Source organism: Urocitellus parryii, chromosome 14, assembly GCF_045843805.1.
Source record: "Urocitellus parryii isolate mUroPar1 chromosome 14, mUroPar1.hap1, whole genome shotgun sequence".
In the NCBI taxonomy this organism is placed as follows: domain Eukaryota; kingdom Metazoa; phylum Chordata; class Mammalia; order Rodentia; family Sciuridae; genus Urocitellus; species Urocitellus parryii.
Window position 1 is genome coordinate 11,622,267 of NC_135544.1, and position 22,685 is coordinate 11,644,951.

Consider the following 22,685-nt stretch of genomic DNA (forward strand, 5'->3'; position numbering starts at 1 on the left):
GGGAGGGTAATTAAAGGAACAATTCCCAGGAGGAAAGAGCAAGGGCATGGGGAAGAAAAGATCTGCTGTGAAAACAAGTTTAGTATGAACAGAATGGAGATCTGACCAGAACCAAAAACATTTAGGAGAATACTGCAAATGTTCAGGAGACTAAATAGCAAGATACAAAAAAACTCCACTAAAATGGACACACCCTCCTGCCAAGTCTACCAACATTTGTGGATCATGAATTATAAGCTGTGCCCAGATTTCTCTCCGCCCCCACAATAAATTAGAAAGTCTGTTCCCAACAGTCATTTTTCAGTCACCATCTGTGTCCAGCATCCATCAGTCTGCACAGTTAAAATGATTCAGAGTTCTTAAAGCAGTCAGTTCCACAATTCTCAGGGTACAATGCATCTTTGGTGGTTTTTGGTTGCCATTTTTAACTGGACAAGTCTGTAATGTAGTGGCATCCCCTCCTCCACCAAAGAATCTTAATTAAGCTTCTCCAGAGACCTTCACCATAATTGTTCTCATTAACAGAATATCTGCAAAATTTTCTGGAAAAAAATGCAATGTGGGTTAGGAATTTCTATTTTTTTTTTTTTTTTTTTTTTTTTAAGGAGGACTAAATTGCTCTGTCTTGCAAAAGCTAAGTTTGGCTGCAGACATGATGATGTTACTTCTTCTTTTGTGGTAAAACTTGTAAAACCTCTGACTAATCTAAAAAAATGGGACAAAAAGCATTGTCATGTAAACCTTCAAATCCCTTCTCCCACTGGGTTCAAAGTCCCAAGAATGGAATTCCAGATTCAAGGTCCAGAGAAATTTTTAGGCAATAGGCCCTCTGGATCCTGCAGTCAATAAAAGGGCTTCCTGAAAATTCTCCAGATATCCAGCTTCTTCTGTCCTACATTAATAGGAATTAGAATCTAGAAAAGAAATCCAGTGCAAGACGTGTGGCTGTTGAGATGTGTGAGGGTTTTCATGCTTTGCTTTGGTTTTGTTTGTGTTTTTGTCCTTCAAATTCTATTACTATTTCATAAGAAACATAAATAAAATGACTGTTATAAGGTTCAAAAGAGGACATGGAAAGTGGGCTAAGATACCTTCATAGACCAGACAGTCAGGGAATGTCTGAAATGTATAGGGCAGATGAGGTGAGATTTATGGTAAAATCTAATAAAGCCGTGGATTTTGTGCTCCATAAAGCAAAGAGGGAGCTGCCAAAGAATTTTTTTAGCAAATGCCCCCAAATAATGCTAAGATTATAGGAAGAAGAATCTTGAAAATGAAATGGAATTAGTAAGGCAGGGAAAGACCAAGGGACAGCTACAACACTTCTGTATTTTCGTAATGTGTTTTGTCCATCCCCACTAATGTGGTCATTCTGACACATGAGAAAGCAGAGTGGGCACTGGATTAGAAGAATCAGGGCAGTGGCCAAGATTAATTACGGCTACTATCAAGGAAAGGTTAACCCCCAAGGCAGAAGATAAGTCACTCACAAACCCTAGAAAACTGGCTGGTTGGACACAGAAAGAAAAGAAAAGCTTCCCCATACTATTATAGAAGCCAGATTTCCTATAATTACAGTTTTCACTATTAAAAATCATCAAATATTAGAGTAAAATGAACACAGAAAGTATCAAAAGTCAACAGAAGAATTAACCCCGGAGGAAAAATGTATGCACATAACAAAAGACTTCTCAGTAATTATAATTAGTAGTTCCCCAAATATTCTACAGAGTATGACATCCAGAAAGAATCAGAGTTCTTAAAAATCAAATACATGATTGATCCACAAAGAAGCATACAAGAACCCCATCTCAGGTAATGGGCTGAGTAGAATAGACCATGACTTGAAGCTCAAATTTGTTGGCTGTCATCTCAATCTGACAATGTAAAGAGTTACAGAATTAAAAAGTATGAGGGAAAAGTTAATAAGCTAATAGGCATGGAGGACAGATCAAGGAATACCAAGATCTCTCTATTAGAAATCTCAAAAAGAAAAGAGAGAGCAGATGGAAGACAGAAAATAAGAAATAAGATAAGAAAATTTGCATGATTTGAAGAAAAATATCAGCCATCAAGTGCCATGCCAGAGAGAGAAAGAGAGAGAGAGAGAGAGAAGGAGGGAGAGAGAGTCCTGTATTTAACTCTATACAGGAGACTTTTCCAAAGTCCACAGATAAAGAAAAAAAAATAAAAGTTTTAGGAAGGAAAAAATAGGAACACATGGTAAAGAAAAAAGTCTACCTCACTATGTCTCTCATTGTTTATATGGACTAGTACAAAATAATGTCTTCAAAGTTCTAAAGGAAAATAATTTTGAACTAGAATTCCATGCAGAAGTTACAATTTCAGAAATATAAGGACTCAGAAAGGTTGTCACATTAAAAAACTTGGGATTATAGGCATGAGGCACCATGCTTGGTGGAATTCGGATTTACAACTAGGTAATGAGAAAATTGCTTTAAGCTAAAGTTCAGAAGGATTTGATGGCAGCGATGGCAAAAACCAATCTGAATAGACATTTCCTCGGAGTTTTAAGAGAAGTGGCGGAGGTAGGGGATAAAGCACAGCCTCGGGACAGGGACACACATGGAAACAGACTGGGAAACACAGAGGACTCTGGTGGAATAGATTCCTTTAAATGAGGAGACACCAAAAACCATTATCAGAGAATATTCAGAACTTTACTTTCCTAGGAAATGATAAATGAGTATTAATGGATACACTTCTGGTAGTAAATGACTTTGTTTCTATTGTAAATTATTTTGATATGATTTTAAAGCAAGTCACAATGGACAGCAGGCTTCTACTTTCACCTTTAGGAAAAGCTTTATAAGGCTATGAATAAACCACAAATAATACCTGCCTTAGAGGTCTACATTATTCAATCAAGGTAATCTTTCAATGAAAGCCACATTATGAGGAACATTAGTTGACCAGTCGCATCTTAGAATCTGTGTAATAATAAGTGCGCTGTACCAGGTGTGGTTGGACCAGAATAATTTCCCAAACCATTGTTGAGATTTATTCATCCACATTTCTAGAGAAGCACCTCAAGGCCCAGTTTGCAACTCAGACCAGACCACAGGAAGATGAATAGATGCAGGAGCTCCAGGAATTGCCCTCACAAATGGCATGACTTGGAGGCCTTTTTGAATTCTGTAAAACCAACTCACTTCAGTGGTCACCAATTAACTTGGGCAAACCCACATTTACTCAGGTTTCTCCCATCAATGATGCTTAATATCTGTGAAGACTATACAACCGCGGCTCTTAGGATAAGCAAGTGCATGTGGATTCTATGCACATACTAGCCACGTGTCAGTTCTAAAGTGTGATTTTTGTCTTTATGGTATGTCTTCTAAATGGTTCTGGAGACTTGTTCCTAATGGTAGCTATGTAGCCACATCTTCAAAGCAGGTGTGAAAATAAGAACCAAGCCTGTAACTGACACTATTAGAAAGAGCCATAGGAAGATTCGGTCCAGAACTTGAGCTACAAATTTCCAATCTTGTACTACCTGCAAAAGAGAAAAAGATACCTCTCATTCAAGATGCTGGGCAACTATTCTGAATTCTTTAAGTAATTTAAAAAGAGTAATATTCAGATTTGTAGCACTTAAGTTTTCAAATTCACCTAACACATTGCACATGATAATAGGCTCAAATTCTATCCAGTGATTTTACTAATTGTGCCCAAAGAAAACAGCTTGTAAGCTGAATATACAGAAATACTCTCATCAATATTTAAAAAGTAAAATAAAAACAATAGAATTATTTATGTATTTATAAACATTACTTTTTCCACAAATGAAAAGCTAATATATCTGCTGCCACAGGTCCAGAATGACAGACACTGCCACAGAGAAATGACCAGGGGAAGACAGGCATTCTTAAGGGAGAGAGGAAATGAAGACCTTATGTAGCTAGAAAGGGAAATTGGGGTGGAATAAACACTAGGCTTAACTGAGAGAGGTCAGAGCAGGATCAAGCAGCAAGAATAGTAAGTCTGAAAGGGAAGAGTGGGTTCCCATATTTTAAGGGGAAATAAATGTTCCCTTTCTACTGGTCCCTGATTTACCATGGTTCAACAGCAAATTCTCAACTTACAATGATGCTACAAAGATACTCATTTAGTAAAAATTGTACTTCAGATTTCGAATTTGCATCTTTCCTGGGGCTAAGGATATGCAGTGCCATCCTCAATCTTGGTTCTGGCTAATGTAGGGATTCTGATGGTGAAAATTTACAGGGAAGCATTCCCCGGTGAGAAAACTCCCAGGGGTAACATGCACCCTGTTTCCCACCCTTACAATGCCCGGTAATCTCTCTTAGGATCTAATAATATAGCTAATATATGTGCAATGTCTAACTGTATAGCAATGCCCTGAGATGCCTCTGCCTCAGAGCCTCATCAAGCCTTGACCTTGATTGCAGGCACATAGCTCCTGGGAGTAAAGGACTTGCTTGCTTGATAACTACAATGTTTCACCAAGCTCTCTGCTCCTGGAGCTGCCTGCCTAACAATAACTTCAGACAATGGACCTTATTGAGAGCTCACATATGTTAACTGTGAAATGTAACTGCAGAATAAGCAATCTTACTGATACTCTAAACAATAATGAGGTTATAGTACTAATGACCTAATGTAACCTATTGATATAAATAAACGTGGCCACTTGGATGAGGAGCTACTCTGCCACCTTCCCTGCCTCTGCACCCTGTCTGTGTCTCCTTTATTATTATTCCTTACAGGCTAACATCAGCTGCAGCCCCTAGTCAGCTCCACAGTCAGGTTGGCAGTTTGGCGTAGGGGGACAACCAACCAGAGCTCTGACGTCTGATAGGTTAGTTAGATTCAATGCATTTACGATTTATGATATTTTCAACTTATGATGAGTTTATTGGAATGCAACCCCATTGTTAGTTGAGGAGCAAGTGTATATGGGATTCTGTAAAAATGGAATAGAACAGGAAGCCGGCCTGCCATGTAAGAGGGGAGCCAGAACACAGATTGCTACTGCAGGAAGCTACTGGCATTGAACTGAAATGTATTCCGAGCTTACAGAGGTTAAGAAACAAGACCTTGGGGAAAATGCACTCAAAGAAGATACATTATAATATTTAAAATGTCAACCTTTTAAAAGTGCTGGGATCATTAATGACTTTGAAGTCAGGAGGAAAAGATAAAGCTAGGCAAACAGGGAAATGGGCCCCTGGGCAACTTTCTGTGCAGCAGAGCACAAACAGCTGCAGGTTTTTGCTCAGAAACTTGCAAAAGGCTATTCTTAAATCAGTACCAACGTGACCTGGAGTGCACAGCCTCTTCAAAGAAGGAAAATGCCTGATCAATACTTTGATCAGACTGAAGCCTGCATGAATACCTTGTGGACACTGAGTGCCTTATCTAGGATTGGGCCAGGAGCTGACTTCCTTAAACCTCTAGATCCATATAAATCCCTGGACAGTAGCCATTCACTAGCAACCCTCTGGGGTCCCCTTCCAGTCACAGGAACTTAGCTTCTCTTAGCTTTAATACATTCTTTTACTTTGCTTTTGCCTGTTGCTATCCGTGAATCTCATTCTTTGAATTTTAAGACAAAGAATCTACCCAACTCCAAGCTCTGTATTAAAATTTTACTCCTCTTGTCTGCATTATTCTGAATTTTCCAAATTCCCAATAGTAATCACTATTTAAAAAACTATTTAAATCTTTGCAATAGTATTTTTTAATGATATAAAGAAAAGGCACACAAAACTCCTACTTAATAGACAAAAATGCTTGTTTTGTAGCAGCAGTAATTTTTCCATCATTTAAAAAAAGTTTTCAAGTAGATGAAAAATGTGACAAGCAGTGAAGGAAAGGTCTGTGTAGGCAAGATAAAATATAGAAGAATATTTCCAAAAAAAAAGTTCTGTAAGCTTATTTATGGGGCCAGGCTCTTGGCATTAATTTTCACCAATTTTAGAATACAATAATTGAACCCTATAAATTGGTATAAAGATGGGACTTGTTTAAGCACATATGCTGGGCACACATTGCATAATTTACACTTTCTTTCATTTATTCTTCATCATACTCTTTAAGGTAGGTTTTAGAAAACAGAAGCTACAATTGAGTAATCTGTTTACCTGTTTGAAGTTGAGTCATACAGCATGGGTGTAGGATCTGAGTCTAGCATGATTTTGAGTTTGAAATCTACTTTTTTTTTTTTTGAGGTAGAGTCTCACTGTGTCACCCAGACTGGTCTCCTACTCCTGGGCTCAAGTAGTCACCCTGCCTCAGCCTCTTGAGTAGCTGGGACTAGAATATTTGCCACCACATTGTTTTATATTTTTTCTTTTAAATCTGTGAACTAAATAACAAGATACTCTTTCCTCAACAAAATAGCTAATTACTAAATTTTATGTTAATTTTAAATTTTATTCTTTCTGGCTTCCCCCCCCCTTAAATAATATATATGAAAACATCTAACATCTCATGAAAAATGAGAGAGAAATGACCAGACACCAGGATATCCAATTGAAAAATCATGATTTAATTATTTAAAATAGAATTGAGGAATTATAAGGAATCATGCTTAGTCTACTAAGATCCCTATTGTATGTCAGAATTTGTTTTAAAATTTGTGCATGGAAGGATGATAAATAATAACATCACATTTTAAGCAGTGACAGCATTGTGTTGCAAATAAAAGTTGAAATAGTAGCCTTTTGCACAACTCAATGGCAGCATTGTTTTTTAAAAAAAAATGGTCATTTTTTAGTTTTAGGTTGACACAATATCTTTATTCTATATATATGTGATGCTGAGGATCAAACCCAGTGCCTTATGCATACTAGGTGAGCACTCTTCCACTGAGCCACAACCCCAGCCCCATCAACGGCAGCATTATTGTAACTACAGTTTACTCACCTGGCTGATAAAATGTTCTTTCTTTACATGTCTTGAAATGTATCTAATAGACTCTGCAGCTTTTTCCAGAAAAGCAACCACAACTTTTTCTCCATTGCTAAGCTGCTTCTGTTTCTTTTTTTCCAGGGCTTTACCTTTTACTACTGGTTTACTCTCATCTTTATCTGGGAAAGAGTAGCGATCCACATGGTCCTTCATGCAAAGTAATTTAGGAAGTTTTTGCAGAAATAGCCTCTTCACCCAAGGGGCCATGGGATGGTAAGTCGAAGAAGATCTGTGGTGAACATTAATTACAAAAACAGTAACAATAATGGACAGGGTAACGAAAATCATAATGAACAAAAGGTATTCTCCAATGAGTGGAATGACTTTTGAAGAAGATGGAATTATTTCTTCAATTACTAAAAGAAAAACTGTCAGAAAAACCAAAACAGATGTTGATAATGAAAGTTTTTCACCTTCATCGGAAGGTAAATAGAACACAAGAACTGTTAGAAAAGACAGACCCAGGCAGGGGATTATCAGAAAGAGAGTGTAAAATAAAGGCAGGCGTCTCAGGACGAAAGAATAAGTAATGAATGGATAGGAATATAAACCATCTCTTCTGTTTCCCTTCATTCCTCTTGCATTTAGTATTTCCCATTCTCCATTATCAAAGAAGTCTTTTCTGTCAACATTTTCATTTATCAAAATAAGGTCAACCATGGTACCATCATAAGTCCAGGATCCAAACTTCATTGAACAATTCTGCTGGTCAAATGGGAAAAATGTAACATCCATGGTGCATGAACTTTTATAACTGGCGGGAGGGGTCCAAATGACGGTTCCATTCGATTTTACTATGACCTTGGTCATGAGGGAGCCTTCAAAACGTCCATCCGCACTGTCATAAAAGTAGGTTCACGTTAGTTAGTTGAGCACTTATTAGTTCTTTAGTTTGTTTATTAGTTACCATTATTATATTCCTACTAGTTAATTAGTTTTTAAGTTAGTTGAACACCTTTGAGTTTGAGTTTTTTCCCCTCCAACACAGTACTACTTTGCTTTTATTACTTTCTTACTACAATGTTAAACACTGTTTTAAAAAGAAACAATTATTTTGTGAAGCCCGTGAATTTCTCTTGATTATTCTGCCCCAGGCTTCTCTTTTTCTTCTTCTCTTTTGCATTTGTTGCTTATGTTTTTGCCCCAGACTTTTCTATACCAGTGTTAATATATCCAATGTGACCTTCTTCTGTAATACTTACTTTTCAAAGAGAACTATATCAGGAAGCCAGAGAGATTCTGATGGAACTTTGATTGAATGAATTCCACCATATTCATCAGGATTCCAGCATAATTTGTGGTCTGTCCATTCCTGTAGGAAATGAGTTTATTGTAATTTTATTCTGAAAATTCATGTTAGACATTAGGATATTTAAGTTTCTGTTAATTTGCCAATCCATTATTTTGTTAAGAATGGGAAATTCACCAGGTTAGACCTTATAACCCTGCCTGGAAATCTGGAATACAACTGATCTCATCTAGGCCCACATCTTGTCTCCTTGTTGATTTCAAAATCACCAGATTTGCCTCACAATGAAGAGGTTTAACAACAAATGCCACTGATTCCTAAAGTATCTTTTCAGCCTATTTTCTCTTAAGAAACAAACAAAAGAAAAGCAATGATAGATATAATTCAGTTTATTTTGGGAGGGCTGATCCAGTGAGATTGTCATCTCTCGATCATAAGTGAACATCACTCAAGAGTCTTGGATTAACATCCACATATTATTTTAATATGAAATATCCAGAGGGATGGGTGTAGCTCATTGGTAGAGCACAACATGTACTCTGTGTTCAATTCCTAGCATGGTTAAATCTGAGTTTATTTTGCAACTCCTAATTATGGTTTAAATTTATATGCCTAATATTGTTATCCTCCATATGCTTACATTTTTCTCTTCATACAGAAGAAATTATTTAGCATGTTTTATAGGGCTGTTGGAACCAGATCAAAAAAACTTAACTATTAATTGACTGCATTATGAAAGTCAAGAATATGTTGTATGTTAAGTATTTTTTGCATGTCTCTTATAAATACTGAATACTCTAGTTTTTATTTTGATATCCCCATAAATTCTAAACTTGGATTTCTTCTGATGTGTAAAAAAAATATTTGCCTGTCTTACGTCTGTAAATGAAAACATCCTTTTTAGAAGTTGCAAGCATTTTGGTACTTCATTGTGCCTTCTAATGTAGTTATGCCTGGAGTATTTTTGTGCTGAAATACAAATTATTTTGTTATACAAAGAAGAAGGAGGAGGTGGAGGAAGAAAAGGGGAAGGGCACAAATGAGGATGATATATGGATGACCCAGTTACTGCAGAAGTGAACTTTTATGTTAAAATTTTGGATCCAGACTCTTATGAAATCTGACCTGAAAATTAAAGTCTTCCATTCCATTGTCTCTCATGAGGATAGTTGAGTAACCATGTAGAATAATGTTAACTGACATTTCCAAGAGTTAGAAGGGAGTTCCCAGCGTGGATGCTTCCTGGAGCCCTTTGATGCCAACTTTGCCATTAAAAAGTCAAGAGCTGGCAGATGGATGACTCCACTAGGAGGTAAAATACTGAAATATGCATGATGCCTGTAAAGTGACGGAACTGTAAATTCCAGATGAAACACTATCTTAAACAAAATTTGATCTAAGACAGAAGCCTTTTAAAAGCTAAAATCTAAAGCATAAGAAAAAAAATACTTTTATCATTCTTACATAGGTTGACAATTTAAAGCATTTACCATGTGCACTTGGTGCTCTAAGGATTCTCTATTTACCTGGCAGTTGTTGATTTTCCTGTCTCTATAATTTTACCTTTTCCAACATGTCCTACAAATGAAATCATGCAGCTTGTCGATCCTGACCTCTATTTAGCAGTGCATTTGGAGTCCTCTATGCCGTCTTGGCAGTGGTTTCTTCATTTTTATGAGTGAGCAGTATTGCATTGTATGAATGTACCACACTTTATCCCTTCACCAATAGGATATTTGGATTCTTTCAAGGTTTTGATGATTGTAAATAAAGCCATTGTTAATGTTTAATACATTTGGGGGGTTAAATAAATTCTTATTTCTCTTGGGTCAATAAGATAGGATGGCTGGGTCATAGTGTTAGGGGACAGACAGGTGAGAATGGTGAGAACACAAGGTTACGGAAATAATTCTATAAAAAGGGCCCACTGGGCTGACCCCCATATGCTTTTTTACTAAGAAACAATTTACCGGTTGCCCTGATTGGCCTCAGTGAACAGCCTATGTCACATTCCTCAGCAAACTACCTGTTACCTGCAGGAGAAATGCAGGCCCAAAATAATATTGATATAAGGAACCCAAGTTACAGTGAGGCAGGAAGATTTTGTGACCCTTTTCATAGACCAGATTTCAAAACTCAGGAAGATAAGGATAATTCCTTCTAACCATAAAATCAGAAGAATATATGGTTAGAATTCAATTAGAAGTGGTCAGCACGGGACAAAGTGACCTAAAGTTGTGACGGCAGTGGGTACTCGAAAGTCTGATGTCATCTTGCTGTCAGTCAAAAGTCTGGAGGTGGACCTAGGTGGGATCTCTGGAAAACTTCTCTGGGATCCCCAATAAAACTGGAGTGCAGGAGAGACACACTGGCTCTCTCCTCTCTGAGAGGACCCACACTCTCCCTTAAGAGGGACCCCTTTCCATTTTCCTATCGCTTCAATAAACCCATTCCTGTGACTCTGAGTGACGTGTCTGAAATCTTTCTGACTTGATCTCAAGAATTAGGTTTTGATGGTGCATGCCTATAATCCCAGCGGCTCAGGAGGCTAAGGCAGGAGGGTTGCGAGTTCAAAAGTCAGGCGATAAGCAATTCAATGTCTCTAACTAAAATACGAAATAGGGCTGGGGATGTGGCTCAGTGGCTCAGTGCCCCTGAGTTCACTCTTCAGTAACCTCCCCACCCCCCCAAAAAAAGAATTAGTGTTTGAAGGGGGGGATCTTCATGCTGCCTCAGTTTCTCAGAAGTCCCCAGTTCTGTAACAATAGAGTAACTATCTACTTAACGATAGAGTAACTATCTGTTTAATTTTACACCATACAGCCAGCTTTCCAGAATGGAGGAGTTATTTTTCATTCCCACTAGCCGTGTATGGAAGTTCCAGTTGTTTTCATCTTCTCCAGCACTTGCTATCATCACATTGTTAAGTTTCTCCATATTTAAATAGATGTGAATGGTGTCTCTTAGTAGTTTTTATTTATTTATTTATTTTACCTTTATTTTACTTATTTATTTTTATGTGATGCTGAGGATTGAATCCAGTGCCTCTCATGTATGAGGCTAGTGTTCTACCGCTGAGCCACATCCCCAGCCCTCTTAGTAGCTTTTAAAATGCAATTTCCTTATTTACTGTTCATGTATCTTATTTAAGGTCAAATCTTTTGCATATTTTTTTACTTGGGTTGTTTATTTTCTTATTACTGCATTTTTAGTCTTCTTTATACGTTCTGGATAAAAGCTCTTTATCAAATATTTCATTTGCAAAGATTTCCTCACAATGGACACGTGCTATGTTTGCCACCTCCCAGTCATTTGTCACTCTGGTAAGAAGACCCCTTTCATTGTAGGGAACCACCTTGTCCCACTCTCAACTCAGCAGCATTGGGTGAACAGAATGGAAGTGGAAGAGCCAGTAAACTTTCTATATGCTGATGCTAATTTGGATTAGGTTCCCTTTCTCTTGCAAGTAAGAGGTTCTCAGTTGATCCTAGGAAGAAGCTGAGTGGTTATCAAGCTGCAGCACACAGCCAAGAACACCAGAGACAGCTAAGCTTGGGGAGTTTGGCCAGAGCTGTGCTTTTATACTCTAGGCCCATCTTTAAAAAAAATAACATGACTGAACACAGCTAATGAGACCAACCTACAGTCCTCTGTTTGGGGCATAAAGATTGCTGGAAATGAAATTGTCTTGTTCTCAGATCCACTTTGCTTCCTTCTACAGACACATGGATTTTTACCTACACCCAGCTCTTCCCTGAAAAGCAGGAGAGAGAATGGCAAAAATTCTAAGGTTTCTGCTTTGTTGCAAACTGCAGCAAACAAATACCAATTCTACAAATTGTTCTAAGGGAACTGGGGCAGACCTCAGGGGGAGAGATTTCTAAGCCAGAAAGATTCATCTTGCTTACCTGACTTCCAACAGTAGGATTAGCAGCTGTGGCCAGGGATAATGTGGATGGGACTCACGGTTTTGAGGAATTCATTTATTTAACAAATATGCAAAGCTTCCCCAGCACTGAGCACTGTGCTTGTACCTGCTGTAATGTACTCCTGGCCAGGGTCTGATTCAGAAAATAAAAAAGCAAACTAATACATAATACCCTTGTTGTTATGGAGCAGATGGATTGGGCGCATGGTACAGAACAAAGGAGTAGATAGGGCAAGTAATTCTGATGAGGTGACATTTCAACTGAGATATGAAAGGTGAGAAGCAGAGCACTAGGTGGTGGTGTGGGGCAGGCAGAAGATTGGCTGTAGGTGGAATAGCCTATGTGAAAGCTGATATAGAGGAATGAATGAATGAATGAATGAATGATGTGTATGAATCCTTGGGGATATGAAGAGATCTATAGTGCGATCAGGCTGCATTCCTAACCATATAGAAAAGGGGGCTAGGTGGGACTTTGGTTAATGCTACTTACTTTGGTATACTTAAAACAGGAAGCACACTGAATTAGAATTTAAAACTCTGAGTTGCACATCTGGATTAACCTTTGCTATTTATACAATTTAGACAAATCACTAATCTTTACCCTTTATGCTGTAGTGCAGGGTTGAGGGAGATATTCCTCACAACCTTGGTGACCTTTCATAACCAGCACTGAGTTCATTCCTGAGATGCCCATGGGGGTGGGAGGCAACCAGTTTCTACCAGATTGAGCACTTACCATGGGCTGGGTCCCAAACCCGAGGATGATTGTGGGTGGAAAACAGTACACATTACAGGGAGTGCTGTAGCCAGCAGCCAGCTGAGGATTCAAAATCCAAATCCTCTATCTTGTGCTCTTAGGAGCTGTGGGATATTTCTGGTCATTTCTCTAAAGCCCTGACTGCAACTGGAGATTAACCTCCTGTCCCTCTCTTTTTATACTAAAAGATTAGAAATAATATCCCATGTTTGTATAGCATGTTCTAACTAAGACTCTCAAAGCCCTTCACAAACATCAGCTCCATGTTGCAGACGTTCCTGGTTTGAGAGCTGCCGTTTTGCAGGAAGCAAAGAAGACAGGCTGTATCAGAGCAAAATATCAAAAGTTAATCCATGACTAAGAAATTTTTTTAAAAAAGGAAAAATATTCCAAGTCTAGGTTTCTTAACTTGGAAAAGTGCAATTTCAAACTCATATCAAGTCCATATTCTCTTAAAATTGTCTTTTTTGACATATATTACCTAGAATATCACTCATAAATGCCTATTACCACAATGCAAAACCAATTTTTATTTAAGTTGAAATCATAAGATGTTTTTACTGTAAATAAATTCCTCAAATGATTCTTCCTGTAATACTAAGACTAAAAGGTAAAAATAAGCAAATTAAGTCATGGGTCACATACCACATTTTGGTCAATGACAGACTATATATGTGACAGTGGTCCCATAGATTATAATGATGCTGAAAGATTCTTATCACCTGGTTGTTAGGTAGATTAGTTGGCCACGAATAAGTGGGTAGAGGGAAAGGATGATGAAGGATAGATATCAGGCCTATGCACCAAGAAAAATCCAGGAATCATAAAACTGAAACAGTGGGGAATCTTATGTAACTGGGCAAGCATTTGGGAATGAGATCTGAATGTCTAGTCTTCCGCAAACTGTAGAGAATTATAAACCCTGGAGGGAATTATTACTTAAAATCCTGGTGACCTTAACTGAAACAGATGAGCATCTGAGAAGTGGTTTCTGGTATATGGAAACATTCCCCACACACCAGCTACAGCTAATTATAACCCCTCAGGGGCCACTATTTTTTTTTTTTTTCAGAAAATGTCATCATTATCTCTTGCAACCAAGTTACTGGAACCTTCCCTTATTATGTAAACTATGCCACAACCATCCTGTCTACCAGAATATTGAGACCCTCACAAAGAAAGCTTGCTGGGAGCTATCCAAAGGGTAATAAGCTAAATAAGGGGGGACAGGGAAATCGAGGCTGGAACAAAGGACTCAGTTTCCTTAAAAACTCCAGCCTGTGAGCACCATACACTCCTTTCTTCAAGGGGGTGTGCAGTTCCTATGCTGTACATTACCTTCGCTTCTCACTTTCTCTTGTAAACTTTTGCTTATGACTTTGTGTTTCACTCAAATTCTTTACAATGATGTCACAGTAACTGGAACCCGAGGACTACAGTGCTGTCCCAGCTCAATTTGGCCGCCAGTTCTGGAACATAGTGACTGTTACGTAGGGTTGTAGTAGGATGCATTCCTCATATTTGTGGTGATGTTGATGTGAATGCACCTACTGTGCTGCTACTTGTATTCAAGTATAGCACATACCGCTCAGCTCATAGTAGGCTCTAAGTGAAAGCTCACTGACATTCACTGTCATAGTGATTATTCATGATAACATGGAGGTCAAAGAGTTCTACCCTTGTGTCACTAGAAAAAAAGGTGTTATGGTTTAGATGTGAGGTGTCCCCCAAAAGCTCATAGGTGAGACAATGCAAGAAGGCTCAGAGGAGAAATGATTGGGTTGTAAGAGTTTTAACCCAATCAGTGAATTAATCCCCTGGTAGGGATTAACTGAGTGGTAACTGGAGTGGTAGGGTGTGGCTGGAGGAGGTGGGACTTGGGGACAGGGTAATGGGATATATATTCGTATCTGGAGAGTGGAGTTTCTCCCTGTTTCCTGATCACCAAGTGAGCTGTTTTCCTCTGCCACACTCTTCCGCCATGATGTCCTACCTCACCTTGAGCCCCAAGGAATGGATTGAGACCTTTGAAACTGTAAGCCTCCGAATAAACTTTTCCTACTCTCCAATTGTTTTGGTTGGGTTCTTTAGTCACAGCAGTGAAGAAGCTGACTAAAACAAAAGGTGATTTCTTCCATTTCCTTTAAGATGCTTACAGTGCTGTTTTCCTAACCTTGAACATGGTGGTATAGAATCTGAGGGTGCTAGGGCACTAAGACCTTTCTCATGTAGTCAATATTAATAATATATTTATGGTTTATAGGGTTTTGGTTACTCTCTGGAAGTACAAAGAAGCAAGACAAACAAGTTTGCAAAATAAAATCAATAAAATAAAAATAGGCTTTCTCTGGATGTCACTATATTTGTGCTTTATAAACACCTTTGGCTGAGAGGATAGAAAAGGAATGTTTAAATATATACCATAGAAGAATTATGAAAACAGAGAATCAGATGAGAGGATTAGGTACAGAAACAAACAAACAAACAAACAAAAAAGCTCCAAGCATGCCAGTTTTGTATGCTACAATGGAACATGCTTTGTTTCACATATGTAGAATTTTATTCTCTGTGGCTATGAATTAGAAAGCATTGGTCAGGCCAGGCACAGTGGCACATGCCTGTAATCCCAGTGGCTCAGGAGCCTGAGGCAGAAGGATCATGAGTTCAAAGCCAGCCTCACCAATTTAGCAAGGCCTTAAGCAACTCAGAGAGACCCTGTCTCTCCATAAAATATAAAAAAGGGGGAGGAGACTGAGGACGTGCCTCAGTGGTTAAGCGTCCCTGGGCTCAATCCCATTACCGAAAAGAAAGCAAGCAAGCATTGGTCAGTATGTGGGAAGGAAATGAGGAAAGAGGAGAAACTGAGCCCTTACGTCTTCATTTTGACTGAGGTACTCTGGGATCAATGCAAAGAGTTTCCAGTAGGTTGGCTTGGGTGTAGTAGTTTTGGAAAGTCCTGTTACTGGGCATACTATGTGGGGTTCATAACTTCTCTACCTTTTAGGTTTGCAGAACTTCTGTTTGTCCTGAAAGACCCAAATTAAGTATCTTTTCCTCTTGGAATTTTCCTTGGCTTTCTCCCTGTCTCACTGTCATTTTTGTATTGCCACAGACATATACATTATATGTACTTGTATTGCAACAAGTACATACAAAAAAACCTTATATGTACTTCTTTTTTGGTATTTATCATATTATAGATGTCATTATCATTATTAATTAAATATTTTTTGCATACTAATGTTTTTTTTTTCTCCTTGAAGGCAGCATTTGTCTTGGGAGTTAGTTAGCAAAGTGCCTAGTACTTAGTGGAGATTATAAGATATACTCTTAAATACTGTTGAACAAATGGAAGATGGAATGAATATTTTCTCCTAAATATCCTTCTATACCAGCTCCCTTAGACAGATGTCCTGGAGGTTGAAGGATCAAAAGTCTTGAAGACCAGGATTAAGAAAGGAGAAGACAGGAACGGCACTGAGAGGAAGACAGGACACCTCTGTCTGTTCCATTCAGTCTAAGATAAGGAAATGAGTCCTTTATAAAAGCCAGACTTCACTGAGCAATGTGTGACCTGGGACAAGTCTCTTCAAGTTCCTAATGCTCAGTAGGAAAATAATAGAGAGTAGGGAGAGTAATAAAACTAGAAAGTAGAAAGTAGGGAATCAAATGAGATCATTCCCATGACACACTCAGCATGGTGCTTGAGAACTTAATCACTCAGTAAATCTTAGTTATTATTATTAGCTGCGCCAGAATGGAAATCTGCAAAAAACACCAATGATAGCAGTTTGTTTAAGCATAAATTTTGTTTTATTGTTATTATTATTTGTGATACAGGGGATTGAACCCCAGGGCCTCTCATATGTTAGGCGAGTACTTTGCTACTGAGCTCTATGGCCAGTGTTCTATGCCATTTTTTATCCTTCATCTTTCTTTACCCTCATAGCCTTAAGAAAAAAAACAAGGTATAAAAATCACATGTAAGCTGAGGTCAAATGCCTTCTTTTTCTGTTAACTTCCTAAGCCTTTACACTTTAAAATGTACACTATATTTTAAAAGTGTCGGTTTTCTCTCTCTCCTGCAAGCTCAAATATAGAACTTCTTATTGGTCTTTATCGACTCCAAATAATTCTAAATTCTGCAGCTTCTAAACTGCAAAAGTGAGATAATTCACAGAGAAATAAGATAGGTATATAACAAGATATGTTTGTTTAAATTGTATTTATACATATACATTCCCAGCTTAGTATTTTCTTATGGATATTTATTTTTATTTGCAAATAAAATACTATGCAGATTCATTTCATAATTTGCTCATGTATGTATCAATTAAGGAATGAGGAAGAGAAAGTGGTAACAAGCATATTAATTCTCTAAGTCTGATTAATGTTTTGGGAGTGGGAAAAATAAAACTTAGGTAATCTTCTCTTCAGTTTCCTTTATACATTTTTCCTTATAATCCATTAGCAGGAAGAACTGAACAATATCTACAAATCTTGAATAGGTAACTAATTTATTTCAATATAAGCAAATGAAAAGTATTACTTATGTATGTTACAATTAAGTCAGATATTTAAGATATCCCCATGTGGAATATTTAAAACCTCTGGATGGATTAGGCAACATCTGGATGTTCATTAAAAAATATTTGTGAACAAAACAAAAATAAAAAAAATAAGCAATTAAACTAAAGTTATCAGCTATTATCAAACAAATGTCAATATCTTCTCCTTTCACATAACATGCAAGATTGGGTTTTGAAAGGTAATTCTGACAGTTCCAGAACAAACGCCTCTGAACAGAATTCTCTGGTTTTAGGAAACAGGTGATGGTCGAATAATCACTCAAGAAGAAAATGGAAAACTACTCAAAATACATCTTCAGTTTTACTGGGAAAACATATATTGGGTATTTTATTTTGGGCTTCACTTTTTCAGAAATTTATGATGGGCAGCCTTCTATTATTTCCTCATTTCGTGGTCAGTTCTTTCTAGGGAACAATAAGGGATTAGAAGTACATTCTTCCCATGGAGGACCAGAGAAGACAGGTGAATTTAACCCCACTTCTTTTCTCATCCAGTAGCAGTTACCCTGATTGGGGGAAAGTTGCATCTTGGTGTCTCTTTTTCTTTTTCTCCAGGGACCAAGGTCCGAGTCTCACTGTCACAGTCACTCTCCCACCTGCCCAAACCCCATGGAACAGTTTTGCTTCCAGAAGCCACACCAGAGAAAGACGCCTTCCTAGGAGATGCAGGGCCACTCACCAATGCTCACAGAAGAAAATAAAGAGAATAGACCTATCTCAACCATTCCCAAATCTCTCCCTGAGGAACTCAATATGCTTTTTAAAATAAATATTTTTCAGATGGAAGGTTGTCTAAATAGAAAAGAATTTCAGTGACTGGATTGGCAGACACACTCCTCGAATTGGATTTACCTGTTTAAGCCACACGTTTGTTGTCATCAGTTGATTCTTTTCATCCTAAAAAAAGGACAATTAAAAAGATTCTGTGAATTTAAATGGAAGGAAATTTATATGTTTGTCTTTTCATTAGAAAGAACTTTCTATGAGTAACCAAATTATATCATGTACATGTATGAATATGCCATAATGAATCCCACTATTATGTATAAAACTATAAAACTAAAAAAAAAAAGAACAAAAAAATAATTTAAAAAGAGGAAGAAAGAACTCCCTGAGTCTTACCTTGAGGGTATTCATGAGTCTCAACTTAAGAACAGTTAAATGACATGGGATCCTAACATATTAGGCATATTTTGCTTGAGATGAAAAATAATTATTAAAACAATTAGCAGTTTATTGTGGCAATGCTTACATAAAATTGCACATACAGAAGGCATTTTAATGGTACAAAATAGAAGGAGATATTAGCTCAACTGAACATGAACTCTGCATGATTTTCTAGAAGGAATGAGGCCAGCTGTAGTGGGTGAGGTAGGGGAGGGGGGAACTTGTGCCACATGGGAGGATTATTTTGAGTCTTTGGGAACCAGATCAGGATGATTTTGCTGCATTTGGGGTTTAAGCTCATTGATTTTTCTAGAACATAATCATGGCAGAAGTATGAGTTCAACAGGGAAATGAGCAGAGAGTGGAGGGAAAGGTGAGGGGTTTCCCAGGGAGAGAAATGGTCCTTGTTCCATGTAGAGTCACCACTGCCCTGTCTCCCTGCAGGTACAAGCACCCTGCCATCCCAGAGCACAAAAAGAGGAGCTGTGGTCACACCAAATCATCCTTGGGTTTTGCCTTCCTTTGTGACCAGCTTCCCACGCTGCTAGGAGCAAGGCCTGAGCTAGCAACCACGTCCACCCCTCAGCCTTAAAGTCCCACAGTAATAGTGTCACAGTGAAAATTCACTCTATGACGACTTCACATTCTTTCTTCGGGTCATTTCACTGGCTCCGTGGGGGCAGATTTTCTTTTCTTCATAAATTATTTTTAAAGTTGAAATGTCAGACAAGGGAAAGAAAAGAGTCTTAGACTCAAAAAAACAGGTTATAAGGAATGCATTTTTTTGTTTGTTTGTTTAGCTTAGTGCCAAGGATTACTCACCACGTCTACAAGCTGAGATATTTTCAATCCAAAGTATACTTTTATGGTGTCATTAGAATTTAAGACGGGGCGAACCCATTTCTGATAACCTTGGAATAAATGTCTGAGGAGGGCATCTTCATTTTCGGCTATTGAACTGAATTCTGCAGCGGCTGGAAGAATCATGAGGGAAACGGAATTAACCTCAAGGGCAGGACGGCTGGCCTAACCTGAACCTTCACCTGTTTCTAAGCAGCCTGATTCCACAGAGGCCGCTTCAAACACTAAACTCATTTCCCTGTGTCCACCCCCACCTCCCTCCAAATACACACAACTGAAACCAGAACTTTTACTTTACCCAGAGCTGTTCTCGCTAACAGATTTTCCCCTAATAGGGTGGACAGCTTGTTTTTTTTTTCTTTCATATCCCTAAACAAAATCTACTGTATGTATGTTGTCACTGTGTGTATGTTGTAGATGTACATGTGTATGTCATCATATGTTTATGTATGTTGTCAGGGTCTTCCTCTGGAGCTCCATGAAGACTGGCACAGGTTCCACATATTCATTTACCCAGCATCTAGAACAGTGCCTGGCCCCCAGCAGGTGCTCATTTGATATACATAGAATCAATGAACCAGTGAAGCAAGACCATTAGGGCCTTTTTCCATGCACTTGCACATTTTCATTGGACACCTTGCCTCGGGTCTTTCCTTGTTTTCTTGCTTTTTTCCTCAGGAAGTCCTCCATTATGAAATCCCTCCTTGATTAGCAACCAGGTTCTCATGCTTTTCTCAGCCCCCAACTATGTGAGAGCCTAAGAAACATCTGATTTCAGATTGGAACTCTCAAGTAAAGGGATGTCTTGGGAATGCAGTCTAGAGATGAGTTTGGTTTCTTTTCAATGCTGTTCCACCAAATTGAAAAACAAGGCTGTATCTGGTTGTTGTTTTGTAAATATAGCCTCGTTGTCTATTCAACACTTGTTAATATCCTAAAGCAACTCATTCTGTACCATATGCTTTACCAAAGAAAATCACTTTTTCCCAGTGAGAGACACATATGATGGGTGAGGATAGCATTTAAGACATGCCCCAGTTCCCCAAAAGATATACCCAAGAAAAATCCAGATTGTCAGTTGGATGAAAAGCAAAAGAGCACACATTCCCTAGGTGCACGAGTCTTCCACAAGCACGTTGCTAAGACAGTAACAGTTCTAGGTGCAGCCAAAGATTGCTCCACAGGCTGCATATTAAAATGAAAACAGGGGAGGTATGCTTATTTATTTAAAAAGTTAACCCTCCTCAAACTTCCATACTTGGACTGTTCGTAGTAACCAGGGCTGCACTAAGGAGCAGCACAGCTGGGCAGCTGCCAGCACATCAATCACTGAAAGCCCTAAAGTCTTCCTGGAACTTGTAAGGGGAGGGGAGGAATGGAAATTCCCAGAAGCTTTCTGAGGGAAGAGGTGTTCACTTGCTCAGACAGAAATTCTTGACATGACCCCTGGCACCTCTTGCTTTCTTCTTCCCCACATTCAGTTTTAATGTCCTCCAAAATAGATTCCAACTCTTATTAGTTCCTGTCATCTTCAGTGGCACCACCCTACTCACAAATCTTCTGGGCTGTTTCCTAATTGTTTCTGTGTTCTCTCTCTTTTTATAGTTCATTTTTTACAGCAGCTAGAGTGAGCTTTTGAAAAACAGAAGAGGATTATGTTCATTCTCTGGTAAATAGTTTCTCATCAAACGCAGGAGAAATATCGCAAGTCCCTACTGAAAGCACACGAAAGAAAATACAAAAAGAAAAAGGAGGGACTGAGCTGTAGCCCAGTGGCAAAGCACTTGCCTAGCAAGTGTGAGGCACTGGGTTTGATCCTCAGCACCACACACACAAAAATAAAGAAATAAAAGAGGCATGATGTCCATCTACAACTACAAAAAAAATAAAAGAAAATAAAGAAAATGGAGGCAGACCTCAATGGACCAGAGGGGCACATTTTCGGGAGAAAATGGCAGCAGGCTACCTGGAGGGTCTGGGTCTTATAAGGCCTTAGCAGAGCCAGGTCATGGAGGAAGTAGTTACTTTTGGAGAACCCTTTTGGCGGGCAGGGCCAGGTCATAGGAATTTTGGTGGCAGGATCATTTAGGGCAGGGCAGGAGGGCGGGGAGGGGAACAGTTGTAGGTAAGGGAAGTTCACTGAGGCCTATTGTCCATGTCCCTGTTTACCTTACCGTGGTCTCCCAGATGCTGTGGCCCTGCCTAGGTACTCCCTATCTTCTCCCACTCGCCCTCATCCCTGCTCCCTAGTCCCCCAGACCTATGTCCTCTTTTCAGAACAAGCCTGGATGCCTGGGCTCTGGGAAGGCTCTTCCCTAGAGAGCCTCGTGTCCTTCTTTCACTTTGTCTAGTCTTTGCTCAAATCATCTCCTTTGAGAGGTCCCTCCAGGTTATGCTGTCCAATAATCCTTCTCCATTTTCTCCCCTGTTGGCATTTTATCTTCCATTAGAGCACATAATTCTGCTGCTCGTTTACGTGGATTTTATCTGTCACAATGCGTAATATCAGCTGCAGAATGTTAGGGACTTCTTTTCCACACCACTCTTTTCCCAGCTCCTAGAACAATTGCTGGGCACATAGTAGTTGCTGAGAAAATTGTTATTGAGTGAACAAAAACTTGAACAATGCAGTTAGCTTCTTGGCTTCAGTTTTGCCGGGTGGTATTTGGGGAGTCAGGGCTAGAATTGAATTGCTCAGGAAAAGAGAGAAGCAGAGAGGACACAGCTGTCTTCCTTATCTGAGCTTTACCCTGCAGCAGGGAGTCCACTTGCTTGAAGGTAGAGAATATCTTTTGAAAAACACTCATCTTAGTCTTTTTGTATTGCTATAACAGACTTCCAGAGACTGGGTCATTTATAATGGACAGAAATTTTTAGGTTAATGGTTCTGAAAGCTGGAAAGCTGAAGATCAAAGGGCTACCATATGGCAAGATTCTTCAGGCTGCATCATCCAAGAATGGAAACACAATGAGAGAGAAAGAGAGGGAACAAGATGGGACCAAACTTGTTCTTTTGTAAGGAATTTACTCCCTTGATAATGGCATTAATTCATGCTTGAAGGTGCCCCATAACCCAAATGCCCCCTGTTAGCCTCCGTCTCCTAACACACTGCCACATTGGGAATTAATTTTCCAACACGTGAACTTCAGGGGACACTCTAGTTCTCTGCTCAA

The 22,685-nt window shown here is 38.8% G+C and overlaps 1 protein-coding gene across 1 annotated transcript; it reads right to left on the reverse strand.

Moving 5' to 3' along the window:
- Window positions 1-2,342: 2,342 nt before the first annotated feature.
- LOC144250136 (neuronal acetylcholine receptor subunit beta-3) lies at window positions 2,343-18,375 on the reverse strand. Its single transcript, XM_077792607.1, has 4 exons — window positions 18,336-18,375; window positions 8,160-8,269; window positions 6,913-7,795; window positions 2,343-3,517 (listed from the first exon to the last, which is right to left on the reverse strand). The coding sequence occupies exons 1-4, from the start codon at window positions 18,360-18,362 to the stop codon at window positions 3,383-3,385; spliced, it is 1,155 nt and encodes a 384-aa protein (XP_077648733.1). The 5' UTR covers window positions 18,363-18,375; the 3' UTR covers window positions 2,343-3,382.
- Between the last annotated feature and the right edge of the window lie 4,310 nt (window positions 18,376-22,685).

Coding starts and splice junctions, on each gene's coding strand:
- LOC144250136 (XM_077792607.1), bottom strand. CDS start 18,362: ATGACAACAAACGTGTGGCTTAAACAG. Junction 8,270..18,335: donor CAAACGTGTGGCTTAAACAG/GTAAATCCAATT, acceptor CATTTCCTACAG/GAATGGACAGACCACAAATT. Junction 3,518..6,912: donor AAGAACATTTTATCAGCCAG/GTGAGTAAACTG, acceptor TCTCTTTTGCAG/GTAGTACAAGATTGGAAATT.